The sequence below is a fragment of the Dipodomys spectabilis genome, unplaced genomic scaffold (assembly GCF_019054845.1).
Source record: "Dipodomys spectabilis isolate Male_0828 unplaced genomic scaffold, ASM1905484v1 ptg000059l, whole genome shotgun sequence".
In the NCBI taxonomy this organism is placed as follows: domain Eukaryota; kingdom Metazoa; phylum Chordata; class Mammalia; order Rodentia; family Heteromyidae; genus Dipodomys; species Dipodomys spectabilis.
Window position 1 is genome coordinate 318,031 of NW_024870736.1, and position 22,951 is coordinate 340,981.

The 22,951-nt window shown below is 43.4% G+C and overlaps 2 protein-coding genes across 2 annotated transcripts in view; one reads left to right on the forward strand and one right to left on the reverse strand.

The window, feature by feature from the left end:
* Bphl (biphenyl hydrolase like) overlaps positions 1–16,170 on the forward strand; it is a 28,050-nt gene extending 11,880 nt beyond the window's left edge. Inside the window, exons 4-7 of the mRNA XM_042680312.1 lie at positions 19–172; positions 7,785–7,916; positions 10,960–11,083; positions 15,857–16,170. Of these exons, the coding sequence (XP_042536246.1) occupies positions 19–172; positions 7,785–7,916; positions 10,960–11,083; positions 15,857–15,944 (498 nt within the window). The 3' untranslated portion in view covers positions 15,945–16,170. The remainder of the gene's footprint in view (positions 1–18; positions 173–7,784; positions 7,917–10,959; positions 11,084–15,856) is intronic.
* A 1,677-nt stretch (positions 16,171–17,847) lies between these two features.
* On the reverse strand, positions 17,848–22,402 carry Tubb2a (tubulin beta 2A class IIa). The gene is made up of 4 exons (XM_042680310.1): positions 22,277–22,402; positions 20,537–20,645; positions 20,125–20,235; positions 17,848–19,101 (listed from the first exon to the last, which is right to left on the reverse strand). The coding sequence occupies exons 1-4, from the start codon at positions 22,331–22,333 to the stop codon at positions 18,041–18,043; spliced, it is 1,338 nt and encodes a 445-aa protein (XP_042536244.1). The 5' UTR covers positions 22,334–22,402; the 3' UTR covers positions 17,848–18,040.
* Positions 22,403–22,951: the final 549 nt, after the last annotated feature.

A 22,951-nucleotide genomic window follows, 5' to 3' on the forward strand; every position in this document is an offset into this window, starting at 1 on the left:
GTTCTGTATTTGTCACAGGCACTGCAATTTGAGCAAGTTTCCCTGCTGGGCTGGAGTGATGGTGGCATAACCGCACTCATTGCTGCTGCAAAGTACCCATCTTACATCAGCAAGATGGTGATTTGGGGAGCAAATGCCTATGTCACTGATGAAGATGAAAGGATTTATCAGGGTAAGTCCTGCCAATTGGAGATGTCACAATGATGATCCTTTTTTTTTTCCGGTTGGTCATAGGGCTTGAACTCAGGGCCTGGGTGCTGTACCTGAGCTTTTGCACTCAAGGTTGACACTTTACCACTTTGAGCCATAGCACCACTTCTGGTTTTTTTGGGTGGGAGTTAATTGGTGGTAAGAGTCTCATGGACTTTCCTGCCTGGGCTGGCTTCAAACTGTGGTCCTCAGATCTCAGCCTCCTGAGTAGCTAGGATTACCCAACTGATGATTCTTCTTATACTTCTTTCTGTCTCAGTCCAACCATGTACTGATATGTCCATTTCAGTTTGCATATCTCATATCAGAAGAATATTGGATTCCTAGGAAAGTCACAGAACTAAGAAAAAGGCCAAAGAAAGGCAGTTCTTGGTTTACTCCTATGAATAATGATCTTAAAAGAAATAGGAAAAGCTGGACACCAATGGTTCATGCCTGTAATCCTAGCTACTCAGGAAGCTGAAATCTGAGAATCATGGTTCAAAGCCAGTCTGGACAGGAAAGTCCATGAGACTTTTATCTCCAGAAAGCCAGAAGTGGTTTTGTGGCTCAAGAGGTAGAGCACTAGCTTTAAGCTGAAGAACTCAGGTACAGCGCCCAGACCCAGAGTTCAAGTTCCACAACTGAACTGCACTCCCACCACAAAAAGAAAGAGAAGGAATATGAAATGTGGGTCATAACCTCATTTAAAAGAATGTGAAAATTGGGAGCGGTAGTCTACACCTGTTACTCCAGCTTTCAGGAGGCTGAGACAGGTGTATCATAAACTGGTTTGGGCTACATAGTGAGAATCCATCGCCACAAAACAAAAATAAATAGAAAAACCACATGAGTGTTAAGGAAAAATTGTAGTTGAATATGAAACCTTGTATTTTGGTTAAAAGAATTTCTGTGCCATTTGCATTTTGATACTGATTTTTATTTTTTCCATTTCCTGGAGTTCACGTTGATAAATGTTATTTTATATGAAGGCATTGAACCTTCATTTGGATATTTATAACAAATATTCACAAGCCAAACAATATTATCAACATAGGCAGACAGGATATGGGCAACTGACAAGAAGTGTCTGTCCTGTCATATAGCAAATGGTTATATGGTCCATGGACCAGATGTTCCCCATCCCTGCAAAAGTTTTTGTGAACTGAAGCAATAACCCTATGTTAGTCAGTTTTCCAAGTACTATGACAAAATTCCTGAATGTCTAATTTCCAATTAAAGGGAAGGAAGGCTTATTTTGGCTTAAAGTTTCAGAGGTTTCAGTCCATGCTTGGCTGGCTCTACTTCTGTATATCTGTTGCAAGGCAGAATTTCCTGGCTGTGGGAGCATGTAGCACAACAGAGTTGCTCACTTCATGGAGGACAGAAGCAAAGAGGCAAGGAACATGACACTCTTCAAAGACAAGCTCTCAGTGACTTGATTCCTCTACCACTCATCTACCAATTATCCATTGATGAAGTCAGCACCCTCAGGATCCAGCCAGCTTTCAATAGCACCACCTTCTTAGGGACAGGACTTCCATGTATGAGCCTTTGGGGCCATTTTATATTCAAAGCACCAGCTTTTGGTTTTGTTGATTTATTTTGCTATTTTTGTTTTCAGTTTCATTGTTTCTGCTCTGCTCTTCATTCTAGTTGCTTTGAGCTTTAAACACCCACTCTCCTTTGGGTCTCAAAGTAGAATCTTGGCTCATTGAGACCTTTCTTCTTTCAGCTTTTAATGCTGTAACTCCCCCCCCCCCCCCCCGCACTACTGAATATAAACATCCTACAAATTTTGATAAGTTGTATTTCCAGTCAGTTCAGATATTTTCTAATATCCCTTCAGACTTCCTTTTTCACCCATAGAGATTCAGGTATTTAGAAGAATAATATCTAATCTCCAAAGACTTAGGCTTTCCCAGACACCTTTCTGCTATTGATATGTAGTGAAATTCCATTAAATTCAGGAAACATACTTTGCATGATTTCATTCTTTTCATTAAAGCTCATTTTATTCCCCAGAACATGATCTGCCCTGGTCTAAAATTGAACTCATTATTCCCTGACCTTTTCCGTATTCCATCCTGCTCAGTTGTTCTTTTCCCTAAGCACTATCTCTAGCTATCAGCCACGACCTTCCCAGGCATGTAAGCCAGAGCCCCAGAGTAACCTTTCTTGGGCTCACAGGAGGTATCCTGTGCATCTCCCTCATGGAATGAATTGCCATTGCGTTTCCCTTCATTTCCCTGTGCCCTTGGACCTGCTGTTGTGCATATGCCTTCCTTTCTAGCCACATCCCCCTCAAAGCCATGTTTTTTTACTGCTATACTCTGCTCCCAGACCCTGTCTCAGAAGGCATCCCAGACTCCTTTGGCCTGGTGATGCTTCCCTCAGAGATCCTGCGGCGCTTGCACAGACCTGCACTGTGGTCCTTCTTCCTCAAGACTGTGTCACTCACTGTGGTGTGAGCTCACCTTTGTGCAGCTCTGACTCTCCTTTCTCTCTGAACAGTAAATAAATCTGTCTTTCAAATTCACCATAGTCTTTATTCTTTGGTTTGGCATCTCTTCCCTTTCTGGCCATCATTGCTGCCATGTTATCCCCTAGTCTGATCTTTGACCAGGTGTCTTCCAACCCACTGGTCCAATGGAGCTAGTGCTTATATATAGCCAAATCCACTGGACACTTGGATGCCCTTCAGTCCTTTGATCCTTCAGCAGGCTCACTGCAGTGTTTGCTCATATGTGTGCAATATCGACCACACTCCTCTTATTGAGGCTTTTCTGTGCTGAAGTTCAGGCTGCTGTATTCTCTGGACATTGCCCTTTCTCTTTGGTCATTCTTTGGCTTTGATGTGTCCTCACTCTTCTCTGTGGGACTGAGATGTTGGGGTCTTTGGATATCACCCTTGATGTGTTCTGCCTCTCTCTCTCTCTCTCTCTCTCTCTCTCTCTCTCTCTCTCTCTCTCTCTCTCTGATACAGCCTTGCTGTGTTGCTCCTAGTTCAAGCAATCCTCCTGCCTCAGACTTCCCAGACTTCCAAGAGCTGGGACTACAGTGTGTGTCATCATGTCTAGCACTTTTCTCTTACCCCCATGCCCTGGCTTTATTTAACTTCTGAATCGCAGACATTTAACATTGTATTGACTTCTCTTATCTGGTAGCTCTGGATATACCTCAAATATACATCTAAAATGGGAACTTACACTCTTTCCATAGACCTTTTCTTCCTGCTGGATTTCTCTTTTGTTACATTTTTGTACATTGGAATACAGTAGTTCCTCATTTTACTTGATTTTACTTTCAAGTTTTCATTATTCCTGGTCTGAAATTTTAAATGGGAAATTCCAGAAATAAATTTAAATTATGCACCATTCTACTCAGTGACCTGGTCTGTGTTACTACGTTCTGGAGTAGGAGTGTCCTTGTCCAGGACCAAGGACCAAGGAGTGGTCCTTGTCCAGAATATATACACCATGTATGATATCCTCCGGTTAGTCACAGGAAGCCATGTTGGTTACAAGATCAACAGTTAAGACAACATACTGCTTGTATTCAATAATGGCTTATTTAATATGGCTTCAAAGCCTGAGAGACACTGCTGGAAATTTTTATTACAGTATATTGTTATAGTTGTTCTATTTTATTAGTAGTTATTTTTTTCTTTTTTTTTTTTTGGGTGCTGTTGTGGGGCCTGAACTCTGGGCCTGGGCGCTGTCCCTCAGCTCTTCAGCTCAAAGCTAGTGCTCTACCACTTGAGCCACAGCGCCACTTCCGGCTTTTTTTCTTTTTTTTTTTTTTTTGCTTATGTGGTGCTGAGGAATTGAACCTACGGCCTCATGCATTGCAAGGCAAGCGCTCTACCACTGAGCCACCTTCTCAGCCCCTTATTAGTAGTTATTGATCCTATACTGTTTCTAGTTTATGTATTAGACTTTATCATGTGTGTATGTATAGGAATGTATGTAGTGAATATGTAGTGAATTGATTCACTACATCTCCTATATACAGTATAGGAGATGCATAGGAAAAAACATGTATAGGGTCCTATACTATCTGCGATTTCAAGCATCTGTGTTTCATGGAGAGGAGGGATTGCTGCAGTATGGCTGCTGTTTAAAAATTCTTGAATAGACTGTAAGGCCTTTGAGGCAGACCCTTGTATCATCCGAGTATATATTGGCTGTAACTGGTTCATAATGTTAATGTTGTTAATGAAGAGTGAACAAGTTTTCCTTATTACAGTTCCAGGGTTTAGCACAGATTTTATGCCTAAAAAGAAAGTATATCAGCTGGCTGCCAGTGGCTATAATCCTATGCCTATAATCTTAGTTACTCAAGAAGCTGAGATCTGGTGATCAAGGTTCAAACCAGCCCAACCAGGAAGGTCTTTGAGACTCTTATCTCTACTAAACTATATTAAAAAAAGCCAGAAGTAGAGCTGTGGCTCAAGTGGTAGAGCACTAGCCTTAAACAAAAGAAGTCGAATCCAGATCTGTTCTGTTCTGAATCAACATACAATTTGATTCAAATAATTATTTTTGAGAACTTAAATATAATTACTACCTAATTTTTGGTGGTAATTATGCTTTGGGCCAAACAGTCTTCCATTGAGATAAATTAACAAAAGTAAATATATAAATATGAAGAACATTTCTGAATGTATGTTACATGCCAGGCACTGCTATTTGATAGTTCAGGTGTTAACGTACTTTTCTTTATTTCAGACTTGTTATGGTTCTGATGAGGGAACTAGCAGAGAGGCTAAGTAACGTGCTCAGTTATCACAGAGCTGACCTGTGCATGAGCTGGAACTCACACTGAGGCAGTCTGACTTCTAAGCCTATGTTCCTAACCGTATGTGAATTATGATGTTCGTCCGCCTGCTGTGGAGCCCAGGAGCTATCATTGCGTACACTCTTGTTGTCTTACTGCCTCTCCTCGTTTTACCTCTTCCTCCCCGCACCCTTCAACCCTGTCCTGTATCTTTATGAAAACAATATTGCCTTCTCGGACTTCTTTTTTGTACTTTACATTTCTGACATCTATTGGGATGCTACTGGCAGCATTTAGTGTCATTGCTGTGTTGTATTCACGGACAATATTGGGTAATTATGGCAGTCTTATTTTTTGAATCTTTTACCACTAGCAGATAGCTAGTTTATCTCTGATGTTGCTGTGAGCATCCTCCTACCTTTTCCTGGGTGAAGGAATGGTAGAATCTCCAGGATAAGAACTCATGGTGAAATTGCTAATGATCCTGTGTGCAGAAATTACATCACAAGTGAGGAATAATCACTCCTAATCTGAAAACAGACTAATTAGTGTACTTCTCTCCATTGATGTCTGCTTTTCCCCCTAGAGTAGTCCTACCCGTGGAGTTACCATGCTACCCTAATGATTTTTAGGGTTCTTTCTTTTCTGCAGAGTTGTTTATCTACTTCTACTCATTACTTAGTTTTTATCACCCATTGCAACGCCATCGCAGCGTCAGAGTTACAGCCTGTGTATGATGCAATTGTTCCACTGCAAGAAGTCCCCTCATAAGCTGTCCTCTGCCCCATAGCCTAAAGTAGAAGAATCTACAGAATCATCTTATTATTTGGGGCAGAGGGTGCTAGGGATTGAACCCAGGGCCTCAGGCATGCGTATGATTTGCCACTGAGCTGCTCCTGCAGCCTCTCTACAGTGAATCTTTTCACTGGCTTTTACAATATTGTCTTGCAGTTTCTTTCTTTCTTTCTGCAAATCTCTTTTTTTTTTATACTCCTCAAATCTATTCAGGAAGCTTCTTCTCGCCGCTCTGATGTCTTTTCGTTACTATATGGAGTAGTTTACCTCTTCAAAGCCTCTGTATTCACCTCACTGCAGCCTCTCTCTGAATATTTAAACCAGTCTGCAGAGGCAGAAGCAAGCTGCCTGCTGTAATGGGGTCCACTGCTTCAGAAGAGAGATGTAGTTGTAAATAGCAGTCTTTCCTCATTCGCAAAGTTCCCTTTGAGTGTCTGCTTGAGAACCATTTGGAGCTGTGTATAGATTAGACTTGAATTCAACTCATTTATATTATTTTTCAGATATTGTGTTTCAGTTACTCTTCTGCAAGCTTTCATTAAGCAATATCTAAAATGCTGGAGAACACTGGAATCTTTATCACAGTACTTAAAGAAATGTGGAAAATATTGACCTATATACTTGCATTGATCTATTTAAAGGCAGAGTTTATTGTTTCTTTTCTACTAATGAATCATCTATTATATAGCTTAGAGTTGTATTTAACTTTCATACCCAATTTCTTCCATACCATAACTTAAAATTAGTAATTTATTTGTGTTTCTCAGTGTGCCAGAAAAATGCTGTTATGTAGCCAGAGTTGGTGTCTGTATCTGTATCTGTGGGGTTCTTCATATGTGGATTCAAGAAACCATAATTGAAGCTAGGTACTTTGGCTCATGCGTATAATCCCAGCTGTTCATGAGGATACATAGTAGGAGGATTGTGGTTTGCGGCTAGCCTGGGCAAAAAGTTCTTAAGACCTTTATCTCAATCAGTAAAATCTGGGTGTGGTGGTACTTGCTTAGCTATGAGGGAAGTGAAAATAGGAAAATCATGTTTAGGCCATAAGTGTGTGACCCCATTTGAAAATAATGAAAGAAAAAAGGACTGGGGTGTGGCTCAAGTAATATAGTACCTGCCTGGTAAGTAGAAGGCCCTTAGTTCAACCCCCAATAGTGAGAAATGAAAGAAAGAGTGGCTGAAAATATTAGGAAAATTATGTCTGTGTGTCTGTGATGAACTTAGGTAGACTTTTTGTCACACAGTATTTTGTTTAGCATTTAAATTGTGTTAGCTAGAGTAAATAATGTCGAGATGACTTAAAGTAAAAGGGAGGGCCAGGAGCAGGTAACTCATACCTGTAATTCTGGCTACGGAGCAGGCTGAGACCCAAGGATCATGACTCAAAGCCAGCCCATGTGGGGAAGTAAATTACTAAATAAATTACCAAAAATTAAGCCAGAAGTGGAGCTATGGCTCAAATTGTAGAGCAATAACTTTGAGCAAAATTAAAGCTCAGGGACAGTGTCCAAGTGCTGAGCTCAAGCTCCTGGACTGGGAAAAAAAAGTATATAGGAAGAGCTTGAACATCTAGTTTTTGAATCTATGGGGTTCCTGGATCCAATCCTTGCAGACACCAAGAGAAATCTTTAACAGTACTGTTATGCTGTCAAGTTAAGGGACTATTTCCTTTTATGCTTTCAGGGCCAGTCTATTTTCATTCAGTAGAAGGCATGGGCCTAGGACCTGGTATAGATGCCCTTCCCCTTAGTGTACGTCCTGAAGGGAGACAGATGATCATCTGTGAATGCAGGAAACACTGCAGGGCTGTGGCCGGTGCTCAGCAGAACAGACAAGAAAGGTGATGAAGTAGGCTTCCTGACCTCTGAGCAGAGCTGTGAGGTGTGGCCCATACAGGCCCTGGGGAGCCTTGCAAGCTCAGTTAATGTAAGGTTCAGAAGAAACATATGCTAGGGAGAGTTAAAGAAAGTATCTTAGAGAGAGATTAATCCCATCCTGTCCACACTTCTGTTTTTCAGGTATCCGAGATGTTTCTAAATGGAGTGAGAAAGCAAGGAAGCCCCTGGAAGTCCTGTATGGGTATGACTACCTAGCCAGTACCTGCGAAAAATGGGTGGATGGCATATCACAGTTTAAACATCTGCCAGATGGTAGGTGGCCTATGATGGTTCCTTTGCTGATTAGATGAATGTGTGCATTCCTCTCTGATGTCCCAGGAATCCCACCATGTTCCTCACGGAGAGGACACTAGTTGTATGCAATATGAGCTCTTGTGTAGCAAGTCTGCCTTGGACTCAAAGCAGAGCTGCATGTGTGAAAGTTCACACTTCTAAGCCTTTATAGCAAATGTCATTTTTCCCTTCAGTGGAGGTGATGACAAAATAGTTCTCTAGAAGCCTCTGTTTCTATTTTCTAATTCCAGAATGGGTAATTATGTCATGATTTTTCACTCTAGTAGAATTATTGTAAATAAGAGAGCACTGACATCTTTCTGGAGATGACAGCATCTTCAGAACCAGGTGATATGACCTTAGCCATGAACCAATGACTCCCTTTATCTGAGGAATCAGGGAGATTCTCATGAGCAGTAAAGCTTGACATATTTTAGAGCCCTTCTGAATTAAAGTCTATTTTTATGTGGCTGTGTATGAGCAAGCTTTCCACAGGTATAATAGATAACCATCTTAGCAAAGAAAAGACATTTTATTTTACAGTGGTCCATGACGAGGGAGAGGCAGTGGGTAGAACATCATGACAAGAGCACATGGCATAGCACAGCCACTTACCTCATGGCTGTAAAGTCAAAAAGAAAAAGAAAGTGTGCCCTAATGACATGAAGACCTCTTCCAGGCCCCACCTGGTGCTACTCTAAGGAACAAGTCTTTCAGGGGCCTTAACAATCTTTATAAGCCTTGGAATCTGTTCTCTCTCTCTCTCTCTCCTTCTCCCTTTCCCTCCACATATCTCTCTCCGTCTCTCTCTTCCTTCCCCCTCCCTCTTTTGCTATTTCTGCTTCCCTGCCTACCTTTCTCCTTGCCTCCTTTTTCTTTTATAATCATGGAAAAAAATAGAGTAGCTAGAATTTAATTGGGAAGACTTTCAGGTACAGAATACTTGTGGTTGAAGGACTAATTTGTTCTACTGGTAGTTAATTTCCAATGCTTCCAGGCATCTGGCATATTAAAATTTGTACAATGAAAAGACTTTGGAAATGTTCCATTTCTGGTTTAAGTTCAAAACAGCAGATGCATGCCTTGCAATGATTCTGTTCTAATGTAGCATCTGCCATATAAACAGGTCTTTGAGATGTATTTTCCTCTGATCTTAGAAGAAACTTCTATAAAACAATGAGTTTACACTGTGTGTCTTTTTTTTTTTTTTTTAAACCAGGGCTGAGAACCGAACCCACAGCCTTGTGCGCGCCAGGCGGGCACCCTTCCGCTGGGCTAAACCCCCAGCCCCTGAGTTTACACTATGAAATGTAAACTTTTGTACTTTATAGAAGAGTGCAATTAAAAGATAGGAAGATCCAAGGCAGAAATAAAGTTTGAACAATGATTCAAAGTTACAGTATGATGTGGAGTATCTAATAGTGTAAAAGTACCTTGCAAAATCCCTTTATTTATAATTGTTCTCTAAGATTTATGGATGCTTGCATTGGCAGAGTTGTTAATTGTACAGCTTCAGAATCAGGTGGGTCTGCATTTGAATTACAGCTCTATCACATGGCCTGCTGTCAAAACAGATGGAGGCAGATGACTTAACTTCTCTGTGCTTCAGTTTCTTCTCTGTGACTAGGCCAATGTAATACCTACCTCATAAAGTTGTGCAGATTGAGTGGAATAATACATGCCTAGCATAGTGCAGTTACAGCGTTTGATGAACAATTTCTGTTTCTATTATTATAGAAGTGTTCAGTTTATAAATAATGACTTACTGAGCGAGGTAAAAATGTGTAACCTTTATAAGTATTTAATAGCACACTGTTCCTGGTACACAGGGAGTACTTGGCTGTATCAAAATGGTCTGAATAGATGGCAAATGTGTGCCATCCAAGCCTCAGGAGAAGGAGGCTTCAAAGACCTAGACATCTACTTCCCCTGTCACCAGGCCACTTCTCATTTAGTGGCGAGCCACCTGCAGATGAAGAGGCCTAGGCCTGTACCTTATGGGCAGCAGCATGAAGCTGGCTCCCAGCTAGCTCTGTGGTAGCACACTTTTCTCTCAATACAGACAGAGGTGGGAGATGGTGAAGGAAAGAGTTATCTGCAGGGTTACACAGAAGCTTCTATGTGGCTCTCAGAATTATGATTATTTCTGTTTTGAGACTGAAGCTCATGGTGAAGGGGTCCTAGGCAGAAGTTGGAGCACAAGCTGACCATTGCCTCAGTAATGCTGTTCTCAGCAGGCCCAGATCCAGATCCTCAGATCTCAGAGGGTGGGAGGCAGGAAAATCCCCCAGGCTCTAGCAGTAAAGATCAGCCGTTTCCCAGGAGCACATTGCAATTCCAATATGAATCTGTATAACAGGCCATCAGGAGTGTCACATCTGCCCAGTGGCTGATGGGCCGCCCTGTATGACAGAAAGAGTGGCAGTTTTCTTTGTTTGATTTGTAAGGCATTAATTTAAATTAGGCAAAGCAGTTTGTTTGCTAATATAACTTACAAACACAAAAGCGTAGAGAAATACAAATAGAAACCCAAGGCTTTTAGAGCTGGAGGGAGTCACAAATTCAAACCAGTTTTCACAGACAGGGAAACAGCCACCGAGGTAGGCATTAGTCACCTTTCCATCACTAATAAAATACCTAAGGTAGTTCATTAACTTATAAGAAAAGAATGCTTATTTGGTTTATAGTTCTGAAGGATTCAGTCTATGGTAAAGAGGTCCCACAGCTTTGGTCTCTGAGGCAGTGCATTGTGGTAGGAACATGAGACATTACATACTGACCTACATCACAAGTCAGGGAACAGAAGAGAGGATGGGATGGGACCCTCCAATCTCCTTGACAAGCACTCCAATGACCTAAAAACTTACACTAGTGCTCAGCTTCCACCACATCCCATAGCCCTTCTCCAGGATCCAAGCCTTTATTACCAGACGATCCAGACTGCGTCAGTGTGGCTGTGTGAGCTGTTTTTTCCTCTTTTAGAATGCTTACACTGAGGTCAATTCTGGGCTTTACCTTGCAGGTAATATCTGCCGGCACTTGCTGCCCCTGGTTCAGTGCCCCACCCTAATTGTGCATGGCGAGAAGGACCCTCTGGTTCCACGTTTTCATGCCGACTTCATACATGAGCATGTGAAAAGGTCAAGGTGAGTCCAGCCTCAGCATCTCTGAAAGGAAGCAGGAACGGTGGGGAGTGTATCCATTCAGCCATTTAGTAGCAGTGTGTTTCCGGTACCACAGGGACGTGGACAGCAGCAACCCTGACCAGTAGGAAGCCAGTAGCTGAGAAGAAAGGGCCTCTCTGATTCTTGTAATGGGTAAATGTGCAGATGGGAGCCAAGTTTAGTTTTTTGTTTTTGATTTTTGTGGGTTTTAAAATAATTTTGTTGTCAAGGTGATGTTCAGAGGGGTTACAGTTACATAAGTAAGGTAGTGATTACATTTCTTGTCTAACTTGTTACCCCCTCCCTCATTTTTCTCCCTCTTTCCCTCTCCCCATTCCCCCGCCAACATCTGTCTTGTGCGTATGGCTGTTGCATTGGTTCCTCCTTTGTCCTTTATCTCACCATTCTGTTGTTTCCCTTCCCATCCCTAGTTCTGATAAACATATACGCAATTCCCAGGGTACCAAAATTGAATGCAGCGACAACAGGAGATAAACTATAGGGTAGTAAAAAAGTAAAAAGTAAAAAGAAATCATGTAGTACATTGAGAACAACAAAGGAAAACCTCTTGTGTCTATGTCTTGAAATTCATTTTGCTTAGCATCATCTTTTTGGTCATATGTATATAGCTATTGAGCTATTCTTCTCATCTGCTAAGATTACCCTAGATGTATACTAATTATTATTAATAAGGGAGACCATGGGACCTATGTTTCTTTGGGTCTGGCTTCACTTAATATGATTTTTTTCCAAGTTTTAGTGGAGTTTTTTGGTGCTGGTCCTAAAACTTGAACTCAGGGTCTGGACACCATCCAGAGCTTTTTTGCTCAAGGCTAGCACTCTGTCGCTTTAGCCACAGCTCACCTTCCAGCTTTTTGGTGGATAATTGGAGATAAGAGTCGCATGAACTTTCCTGCTTGGGCTGGATTTGAACCTTGATCCTCAGATCTCAGCCTACTGAACAGCTAGGATTACAGGTATAAGCTACAGGCTCCTGGGGGTGCTTAGATTTTATCAGTCTTATTAACTGAGGCTCCTGGTACTGTTTAGATTTTATCCATCTGATTAACTGAGACAATTTTGTATAATTTGAGAAATTTTATTTTAGTTTTTTATTATAAAAATACTACCTATCTAGGAAAAAATGAATAAACAGGAAAACATAATGTTAGTCCTGCTACAGGTTTAAATACTGCCATCATTAGCATTTTTATGCATGATGTAACCACAATCTATATTTCTGAGACCTGCTTTGTTTCTCACCTGAAATTATGTTGTAAACTTTTTATGTATTTCAGTCTTAAATGTGTACACACAAAACTGAGAAACCTGTTATCACGAACTGCAAACGTCTGCATGCACTGGCTATGGTGCAGAGCCAGTAAGGAGCAAAGAGAGCTGATAGATTCACATCACCTTGTGGTTAGGCACTGTGGCTCACATTGTAATCCTAGCTACTCAGGAGACTAATATCTGAGGATCGTAGTTTGAAGCCCAGACAGAAAAGTCTATGAGACTCAAATTAACCACCAAAACAGCTGAAGTGGAGGTTTGGCTCAAGTGTAGAATGCCAGCCTCAGTACTGGCACCAAAAAAAAATCACATTTTTAGACAAGTCTTCAGATTTTTAGACAAGTTTATAAGTTGATTTAATAAGCAGTAAGATATTTTCAAATTAGGCTTTATAAAATTAGAATACTAAATCATGGTTGGGATTTAAAATTGAAACATAATTTTGTGTCAAATGTTTTTACTATTAGATTCATCCTTTCATTAATCCTCCTAAAAGTTTTCTGTATAATCTGTCTTTGGGCTTTAATATAATTTCATATTTTTAGAATATGTACATGATTTTCTTCATAGCATTTTATATTTTAAAAGGTATTTGGGAGCATCATTATTCCACAATACTGTGAAATTCCGGAAGTTATGTAATCACTTAATCACAATAAAAAAAAAAGAACCTTGGGGAAGGTAGGGAGGGAGGGGATGGTAAGGGGAAAACAATGGAGGGGGTAACAATGTTCAAGAGGAAGTGTACTCATTACCTCACTCATGTAACTGTAACCCTCTGTATAGTATCTTAACAATAAAAAAAAATATATTAAATAAAAAAAGGTATTTGGCATAAAACACCTAATTGTATTTTACTGCAAACTCATGAAAAATAATACATCCATTTTACAGATAGAAAGCAAGGTTATTCTATGTTAAATATCTTTCAGGTGGTACAGCAGTAAATGACAAATTTTGGATTTTCTCCTACTACATAGTGTTTTCACTACAGCCCAGCTGTCTCTTGTAAACATACTCCTAGTGCAGTGGTCATCTGCCTGGAATGATATGTCAGTGGCCTGCTTAGTGGTCATCCAGCTCTAGAGAAACAGTATTTTCTGGATAATTCAGAGGGAGCATTTTAGTAAAGTCAGGCTATGAGAAAGTTCAGTATGGCAACTCTTCCAGATACATTGCCTAGCTACAGAATACATAGATATGAGACAAAAATGCACCCTCTTGTGTGAGAATTAATTGCTCCAGTAGACTGTCTTGTGGAAGATCATTTTCTTACAAACATAAGCTTGGAACAAATGGCCTGAGGTAACGTGTTATTAGCGATGATTATCTCAAACTGGCCTGTGTTTTCCACTGTCTCTTCTAAAAGAGCCCTTTACATTCTTGGCTTATTTGGAAACCCATGAAAGGAAGCTGGATTCCTGGAGTTCTACAGTCCGACTGTGATGGTGTACAATCTGACAACAAGGAGACCAGCTCAGGAGAATAGGCTTTAATGAAATTGAGATTTCATTCCCTTGCCAGATGCATTATTAATTATACTTATAGACTTAGTCTGTCCCATCACAGATGTTTACCATTTGTTCTGAGTTACATCCTCATCATCAATATTGTCAACTTTTATTGGGTTTATTGGGGCAGAACCTGGCTATAAATCTGTACTTTGTCATAGTTCTGGAGTCTAAGCACAAGGCTGGTTTGGTTTCTGTTGAGTCTTTTCTCCCCAAGTTGTAGATACCCTTCTTTCCCTCATATCTTCATGTGATCTTTCCTCTGCAACTATGTCCAAATTTCTTCTTATAAGGATACTAGTCATCATGTGGCCTCATTTTGAACAAATTAGACTCTGACATCTCAATGTATTAATTTAGAGGGCACAATTCAGCCCATGACTGTGTTTTAGACCTCATAAGTTAGGGACCCAGCAGAGACCAGTGCCTGGGTTTCATAACCAAGTACAAATGCTGGTCCTTGCCTGGACCCCTCTGTCCCTTGGCCCTCCCTTGCCAGCGTACCCGTTCAGTCACAGCCTCTCTTCAGTGGGGCTTCTCGCAGTGAGGTCTTGTGGCTTTGTAGTCATACCTTTTTTCCCTATTTTTTTCAACTGTCACTTCTTTTTATTATTATTGCTACTTTCATTGTCATTATAGAGGTGATGTACAGAGGGGTTACAGTGACATAACAGGTAATGAATACATTGCTTTCTTGCTTTTTTTTTTTGTCGGTAGTGGGGCCTGGGCTCTTTCCCTCAGCTCTTCAGTTCAAGGCTCTACCACTTGAGCCACAGCACCACTTCCAGTTTTCTGGTAGTTAATTAGAGATAAGAGTCTCATGGACTTTCCTGTCTGAGCTGGCTTTGAACTGTGATCCTCAGATCTCAGCCTCCTGAGTAGCTAGGATTATAGGTGTGAGCCACCAGCGCCTGGCCTTATCTTCCAATTTGAAAGGAAGATATCTGGATCCTTCACTCATGTCAGAGTTACAATGGGTCTGATACCTTCTCAGGCCAGCTCCCTTCCCCAGAGAAGGGCTAGGTAATAGAGCTATAGCTCAAATTGGTAGAATTCTCACTACCTACTACTGAGGTAGTAAGGGGTTTACACAATGCATACTAGAATTTTTCCCCAATGTAGTCCTTGCTATATCTACTTGTCACTGTAGACATAATAGCTTGAACTTGTGCTTACATTCTTCAACCTTTAATTTGTTCAAATTTTCCCCTATTTCCACACTTTGGTAACTAATAAAATGCAGAACCCAGAGACAGTTGTTTTTTAAAGGAATTGCAAACCAGCCTTCTTTGACCCAAATCCTAAGCCTCCTCCTACTCAAATCCAAAGTTGTAACAGGACAGAGGTTACAAATAAGATGAGCTTCAACAGCTATAGAAGTAGCTCTGGGCTCAGGCCTTGATAACAGCCATAACTGTCCTGAGGTATTTTGCCATCTGTTTGGTGGCTGGTAGAAGGCTTATTTGCTCAGTACTAAAAACATGAACCTGGAACACTAGGGTGATGAATTCTTATTTGCTCTTTCCTACTATGCAGATAAGTCCAAGAGGCTCACTTGCTCAACCCAGTGGACTCTGGACATGTTTTTGTTTTCTTATTGCCCTTCTGCCTTCTCTCTTTAAATAAACTTCATTAGAAAAGATTTTTTAAAAGTAATCACTAAACCACCTCTCTCATTTTGTCCAAACCATATGTTACAGGCTGTGATTCCAAATATGCTGTTTCTGTCTCTGTTAGGTGAGCACCGTAGAGTGACAGTCAGCCCAGGTGCTCAGAGCCTATAGTGGTTTCAGCCCCTGTCTGTTCATAGAAAGTTTACACAGTTCTTTCCATGGCTCCCCAGTGCTAATTGGCGGTTTTTCACTTCAGATTTTAATAAAAGGTTGAAGGAAAATGATTTTAAGTGGTATGTCTGCCATTGGCTAAAAGAATTTTTGTTTGATTTGTTTAGATTGCATCTAATGCCAGAAGGCAAACACAACCTGCACTTACGTTTTGCGAAAGAATTCAACATGTTAGTGGAAGACTTTCTACAATGAAACTCTATCTGAGGACTTTTGTGGACTAGAGGTTCTGTGATGAGGGCCTTGATCATGTGACTCCATCACCAAGATACCTCAGCACTGCCCTCTGTCCTCCCATCATGCCTCAGTTCCCAAGAGTCCTGTCCTCCCTACAATGTGATCAAATCAGGTGGGCTGCGTGACATACGGAAAAACCTCAAGTTTTAATGGCTCCAAAATGAAGACTGATTTCTTTAACATTCTATTGTGGATTTCTATCATTCTCTTAAAAATAAGTTCCTACCATGATTTATTTTCAGATATGCTTCAAGTAGAAAATTTATTCGTGTCTATTTATGGATCTAGAATTCACAGCATACCTTTATCTTATAGGTAAAGATGGGCTTGTCTTTACTTGTATTCATTACCTTGTTCTAAAGGAAGGAAATAAAATCTTCAACAACTCTGTTTCTGCAGATTTGGAGGGTATCTAAGAAAACAGCAAAGAAGGACAGGTTTACTTTATCCCCAAACTACTCTTCACTCTTGGTTACTAAGAGGTGTATAAAAGCTGCCTTTGGGATGTAGAGCTGTAGCTCTAGTGGTAGAGTACTAGTGTTGAGCCAAAGAAGCTCAGAGACAGTGCCCAGGCCCCAAGTTCAAATCCCCTCCATCAAAGCTGCTTTTGCTGGGCCCATTAATTAACTATAAGCAGTAGACAAGCTTGGCATTTTGTCTCCATTTTGTGTTCACTCTAGCCATTCTCTCTGCAGTTACTTTGGAATCCAGGAAGAACTGTCAGTAATATCTTTCCAACAGGGATAGAAGGAACAATAGAGCCTCCTCCAGACAGCCCACCCACTAGACAGTGATGACTTGTTTATCCTCAGCAGTGAGGACAGTGATGACTTCTTCAGAGCCCTTCCCAAAGTAAAAACAGAAATAATGATCAACCAGACCATACTTTGACCAGGACTGTTTAATAATTATGCATTTATGCATAACTGTTTTGCCCTGTCCCTATCTCTTTATTAACCTAAAGCTCATTTTTAAATCTCAAAGAAGACCAAAAGCATATACTGAAATGCTGCCTTCCCGTGACATTCCTGTGTCATATAATCTTTCTCTGCCCTTTATCATGCTTCTTTATTGGTATATAGAAGTGAATGGCTGGAGCCGGGCGCTGGTGGCTTATGCCTGTAATCCTAGCTACTCAGGAGGCTGATCTGAGGATCATGGTTCAAAGCCAGCCTGGGGAAGGAAAAGCAATGAGACTCTTACCTCCAGTAAACCACCAGAAAACTGGAAGTGGCACTGTAGCTCAAGTGACAGAGTGCTTGCCTTGAGCTGAAGAGCTAAGGGACAGCTCCCAGGCCCAGAGTTCAAGCCCCACAACTGAAAAAAAAAAAAGTGAGTGGCTGGATCTGATGTGTTGAACTCCAAGAGTTTGGGCTTAGAGACTAAAAACTCTGGTTTCATTGGCTTAGTATTGAGAATTTTTTTTTAATATTTTGGGCCAGGGGAAATAAAATATATTTAATCTTTTTACTAAAACAGGTATGCAGTTGTTAAAAGTGCTGATGCAGCAATCCTACATTGCTATTAAAATTAAACATTGAGCCAGGTGTTGGTGGCTCACACCTATAATACTAGCTCTCAGGAGGTGGAGATCTCAGAATTGAGGTCCAGAACAGGCCCCAGAAGACAAATCTGTGATAATCTTACCTCCAGTTCCCCAGCAAAAGACTGGAAGTGGAGATGTGGCTTAAGTGATAGTGAGCCAGCATGGAGGAAAAAAAAAAAAACCAAGTGAGTGTGAGAGGCTGTGAACTCAGGCACCAGAGCTGACATTTGAAAGAAAAACAAAAGATTAAACTTTGTACTTAAGAAACATATGTGAAAGAATAAAAGCTATTCAAAGGATAATAAAGAGTACAGGTATAATACACATGCTTCTTTATTAGCATAGGTGTGTTAAAAGACAATACTGTAATCTTTAAAGGAGATCCACTTATTACATCAACAGTGAATTTCTGACAGAGGCAAAACTGAGCACCATGGTATACAAATAAAAGACCATGCTGGAGGACAATAAGAGTTCACTAAGGGTGCACGATTTATTTCAGAAGTTCTTAAGCCTCATCTTCACCCTCCTCCTCCTCAAACTCCCCCTGTTCATCAGCAGTGGCATCCTGGTACTGCTGGTACTCAGACACCAGGTCATTCATGTTGCTCTCAGCCTCAGTGAACTCCATCTCGTCCATGCCCTCACCGGTGTACCAGTGCAGGAAGGCCTTGCGCCGGAACATGGCCGTGAACTGCTCGGAGATGCGCTTGAACAGCTCTTGGATGGCCGTGCTGTTGCCAATGAAGGTGGCCGACATCTTGAGGCCACGCGGGGGGATGTCACACACAGCCGTCTTCACGTTGTTGGGGATCCACTCCACGAAGTAGCTGCTGTTCTTGTTCTGCACATTGAGCATCTGCTCGTCCACCTCCTTCATGGACATGCGGCCTCGGAAGATGGCAGCCACCGTCAGGTAGCGGCCGTGGCGGGGGTCGCATGCAGCCATCATGTTCTTGGAGTCGAACATCTGCTGGGTGAGCTCGGGCACTGTGAGGGCCCGGTACTGCTGGCTGCCCCGGCTGGTCAGGGGGGCAAAGCCTGGCATGAAGAAGTGCAGGCGGGGGAAGGGCACCATGTTCACGGCCAGCTTGCGCAGGTCTGCGTTCAGCTGGCCTGGGAAGCGCAGGCAGGTGGTGACCCCACTCATGGTGGCTGACACCAGGTGGTTGAGGTCTCCATAGGTGGGTGTGGTCAGCTTCAGGGTGCGGAAGCAGATGTCATACAGGGCCTCGTTGTCAATGGAGTAGGTCTCATCTGTGTTTTCTACCAGCTGGTGGACAGATAGTGTGGCATTGTAGGGCTCCACCACAGTGTCTGACACCTTGGGTGAGGGCATGACGCTGAAGGTGTTCATGATGCGGTCTGGGTACTCTTCTCTGATCTTGCTGATGAGCAGGGTGCCCATGCCTGACCCGGTGCCACCTCCCAGAGAGTGGGTCAGCTGGAAGCCCTGGAGACAGTCACAGCTTTCTGACTCTTTCCTCACCACATCGAGGACAGAGTCGACCAGCTCGGCTCCCTCTGTGTAGTGGCCCTTGGCCCAGTTATTGCCGGCCCCGCTCTGGCCTGCCAGGGGGAAAGAGAATCTCAGACACAGACTCAAGGGATATTGACTTGTGTCATTCAAATTGTGGATAAGGTATGAGTTCCTAGAAAACCTTTGATATTTTCTTATACACACATTTGTTACATGAAGAGAATATTTTCAGTATGTCAGTGATCTTCAAAAGTTCTAGGCATCATGATAAAGAAGCTGGTTGAGAAAGGAAACATCTTAACCAAACCAAAGAGCATCTAAAATGATCAACAGAGGAGTTAGAGGCACATGGCTTAGTGGGTAGAGTGCTAACCAATGAGCAAAAGCATCAGGTACCCAGTTAGAGTCCTCATCTCAGACCAAAAGAAAAAAAGATGAAAAGAAATAAAATGAAGAACAGAACATCATAAATAATTAGGTGCAATTGAACCAGCATGACAGCCCATGCCTGTATTTCAGCTTCTCAAGAAGTGGGAAAAGGAGAGCCCTGGTCCAAGGCTACTCTGGGTCCAGAAAAAAAAAAAATTGAGACCCTGTCTGAAAAATAAAAATAAAACAGATGACTAGAATATGAGAAGACTTGCCAGGCATATGCAAGTCCCTGAAATCAAACCCCAGTACTCCCCAAAACAAAACAGCTAGTGGGAGGAAGCACAATGTGGTCAGAGAGGATGGGCTTCAGGCACTTGTCCAAACATTGGTCATAAGCCCAGCTTATGACCTCTGACATCCCCAAATGGTTACTGGTTGTCCACAGTTCCATGAAATTACCTGCATTTGTGAAGCCCTAGTGGAAGATTGCTTTGTTCTCTGTTTATTCCCTTCAGAGGCTGCTCTGTCATGGAGGACTGGTCAGGGCTCTGCAGCCTAGCTCTGATCTCTGAGATGTCTGAGGGGCCTGGAGCATGACCCCAACATACTGAGTGTGTGATGCCAGGCCTGGGGGTGTATGGATCCAGGCTTAGCTCGACAGTGAACACAGAATGGTAGAGTGCATGGGTTTAGGAAGAAGAGGATCAATTTGTTATGTGCCATGAACCATGATGACATACCGAACACGAAGTTGTCTGGCCTGAAGATCTGGCCAAATGGTCCCGACCTCACTGAATCCATGGTACCCGGCTCCAGGTCCACCAGGATAGCCCGAGGGACATATTTGTTGCCTGTGGGAACAAGAGCTGATTTAGACCTGTGCTTGGCAAGCAAGTCATGAGCAGAGCTCATAAGTCATAGGTAACTCTCACAGCATCATTTATTACAGAAAATTCCAGCACTGAGACAAAAGGAGGAAACAGAAATGGACACACTGAGCATGCTTCACCTAGCAATCTTCAGCAACTAAACAGACTATTTTGTAGTTGGCATTGAAAACACTATGCAAACAGCATTTCCTTATCATTTGTATGCTCCTAGGTCCTTTCCTCTGCCACTTATGGAAAGCCCAGTTGCCATCCAAACACTTACCAGCAGCTTCATTGTAGTACACGTTGATTCTCTCCAGCTGCAAGTCACTGTCGCCATGGTAACTGCCAGTGGGGTCGATGCCATGCTCATCACTGATGACTTCCCAAAACTGAGATGAAATTGAATCATGTCATGGTCTGGAATGCTAAGTGTCACCAAAGATGGCCTTGAACGGTAGCAGTGGAAAAGAGCATAGAGAGCTGCTGCCCTCCATTTCCTGCAGCAGCTGCTTGCTGCAGAGGGGCTTGGAAATCCACAGCACAGCGCATCGGCCATATTAAGAACACAGACTGAAAGGCTGGGAGGAGCCTGGGGGTGAGGGCATAGAAAATCCCTTTCTAGGAAGCTGTGTAAGGAGAAGGCTCCATCTCTCTAAAAGAACTGAAACCGGGCTTAGTCTAAGCTGATGATTTGCTCCAGGTAAGAAAGAGGTTCCAGTGGTCTCACCCAGAATTACCTCCAGGGCTCAATGGCATCTGGCACAGACCCCCATACAGCTTTCAACAGGCCAGATTTATGCTACTGTCCTACATATTGGCCTCTGAGCACTGACTCCCAGCTGAGAGTGGGCTGGGAAAAACAGGCACAATCCTGGGAGATGCCTGGGCTGCAGTGGAGGAAGCTGGCCATCATGAGGCAGTCTCCTTTGTGAATCAGCAGCAGGAAAGGGGGCGGGACATAAAGATTGGCACTATGGCAGTTTTGAAAGAGACCATGTCCTTGTAGGGGTGCCTGCCCACACCCATGCACCATGCCCACTGCTGCCTCCAGCTGCCATCAGGAATGACAGCTCCCACCCAGTGCAGTCACCTGCCTCCTTAAAGATGAGTAAGACCATCGATCTCCCTTTAGATCATGTCTAGACAGTGCCTGGATTCAGAGAATTTCACTTTTTCTCATTGGCATTTATCACATTAAAAACTAACATTAAGGAAATTGCAAGACACTTATTAAATCATTTTAAAGCACACAACCACATTTTAATTTACACGTTTTTATAAAAATGTGCTTTCTAAAATAAAAATAATGATAAAGGTGTCATTTCACAATTTTGCTAATCTCTTCCCTATCTGGCTTATTAGAAGGCATTCGGCCTCTCATATCTGTATCCAGTCTATTGCAGTACTGTATTCTGGTTGGATTATATAAAGAGAGTCTGGCCTCACACCATCTCAGGGATCTTCACTGAAACACTGAAAACGCTGAGCTAGAAAACAGCCCATCTTAATGGAAATGGGGTAGCAAATGAAGCCTCACTCAGAAAAGAACTGTTCTTGCCTATCTGACACCAGTCTTTTGACCTAAAGAGAAGCCTCTATACCTGTCAGCCCAATGACACTGCATTTCTTTCATTCAAACCGGACAAAAATGCATGAACAACATTCACATGAGACCATGGCTACATATGATCTTAGCCTCTCGCAGTACTGATGCAGCTGAGGAATGCACACTCACCCCTGCAGAAGGGTGTTGCCTCTCGATAATTTAAAAGCCCTAGATTAAAGGCCAACACGAGTCGCCTACTGGCATCCCGGCAGGTCGAGCGGCTTCCTGGGCCACTCAGCCCAGAAAGTAGCCTTGCCATGCGGAATACGCCGCCTGGGCAGCCAGGGACCACCGCAGGCTCTGCTGGGTCCAGGCCCTGCACCCTCCCCGCCCTGCCAACACATAACCTGGGGACCGCTGGCTCCCGACAGCGACCCCACAAGACCCCCTCCCCTCCTCCAGCGGCGCGCCCACCTTGGCGCCGATCTGGTTGCCGCACTGGCCCGCCTGGATGTGCACGATCTCCCGCATGGTGCCGGCTGCGGAGCAGGTGGAGGCGCTGTCTGTCAAGGCGGGGCGCGCGGGGCGAACTGGAAGGGTCCTAGGCGCAAAGGCTTGCCGCCGCGCCCCGGCTCCGCCTTTTATACCCCAGCCCGCCCGCCCCACGCTGACGTCATGGTGGGCGGGGCTGCGGGAGGCGCGGCCGGGACTGCGGCACCGCGAGGGGGAGCCGGGGCGCGGTGCGAGGTCCGGGGGCGCTGGGGCACGTCGCCGGGGCCGCTGGATCCCAGGAGGGCGCCGGGCCCTGGCATGAGACGGCCTAGGGCGGTGCCCAGGACTCGTTCCAGCCCGCCGGTTGCCCTCTCCGTTCACGGGCGCGGCTGGCACCCTCGCTGGGTCTGTAGGTCACTTCGTAGCCCTGTCTCGTCGCTCACTGCTTGGATGGGGGGAGCCCGGGCCCTGCACGGGGCTGGGGCTACGCCCGAGCGCCGGCCTCCTCCCCGGGCGCCTGGGGAGGCCAAGGCTGCCCAAGAACCGGAACTCCTGTAACCCGCCAAGCCCTGGACGCTGTGACCGGCCCTCAGTCCATTCTGTGGGGACGTCGTAGCAGGAGGTGGGCGGCTGTCTTCAAGGACAGGGATGGAGGCC

Excerpts from the sequence above, each read along its gene's own strand:
- Tubb2a (XM_042680310.1), bottom strand. The coding sequence starts at position 22,333 with ATGCGGGAGATCGTGCACATCCAGGCGGGCCAGTGCGGCAACCAGATC. Across the intron at positions 20,646-22,276 it reads GCAACCAGATCGGCGCCAAG|TTTTGGGAAGTCATCAGTGA; the intron begins GTGGGCGCGCCG and ends ATTTCATCTCAG. Across the intron at positions 20,236-20,536 it reads GTACTACAATGAAGCTGCTG|GCAACAAATATGTCCCTCGG; the intron begins GTAAGTGTTTGG and ends TTGTTCCCACAG.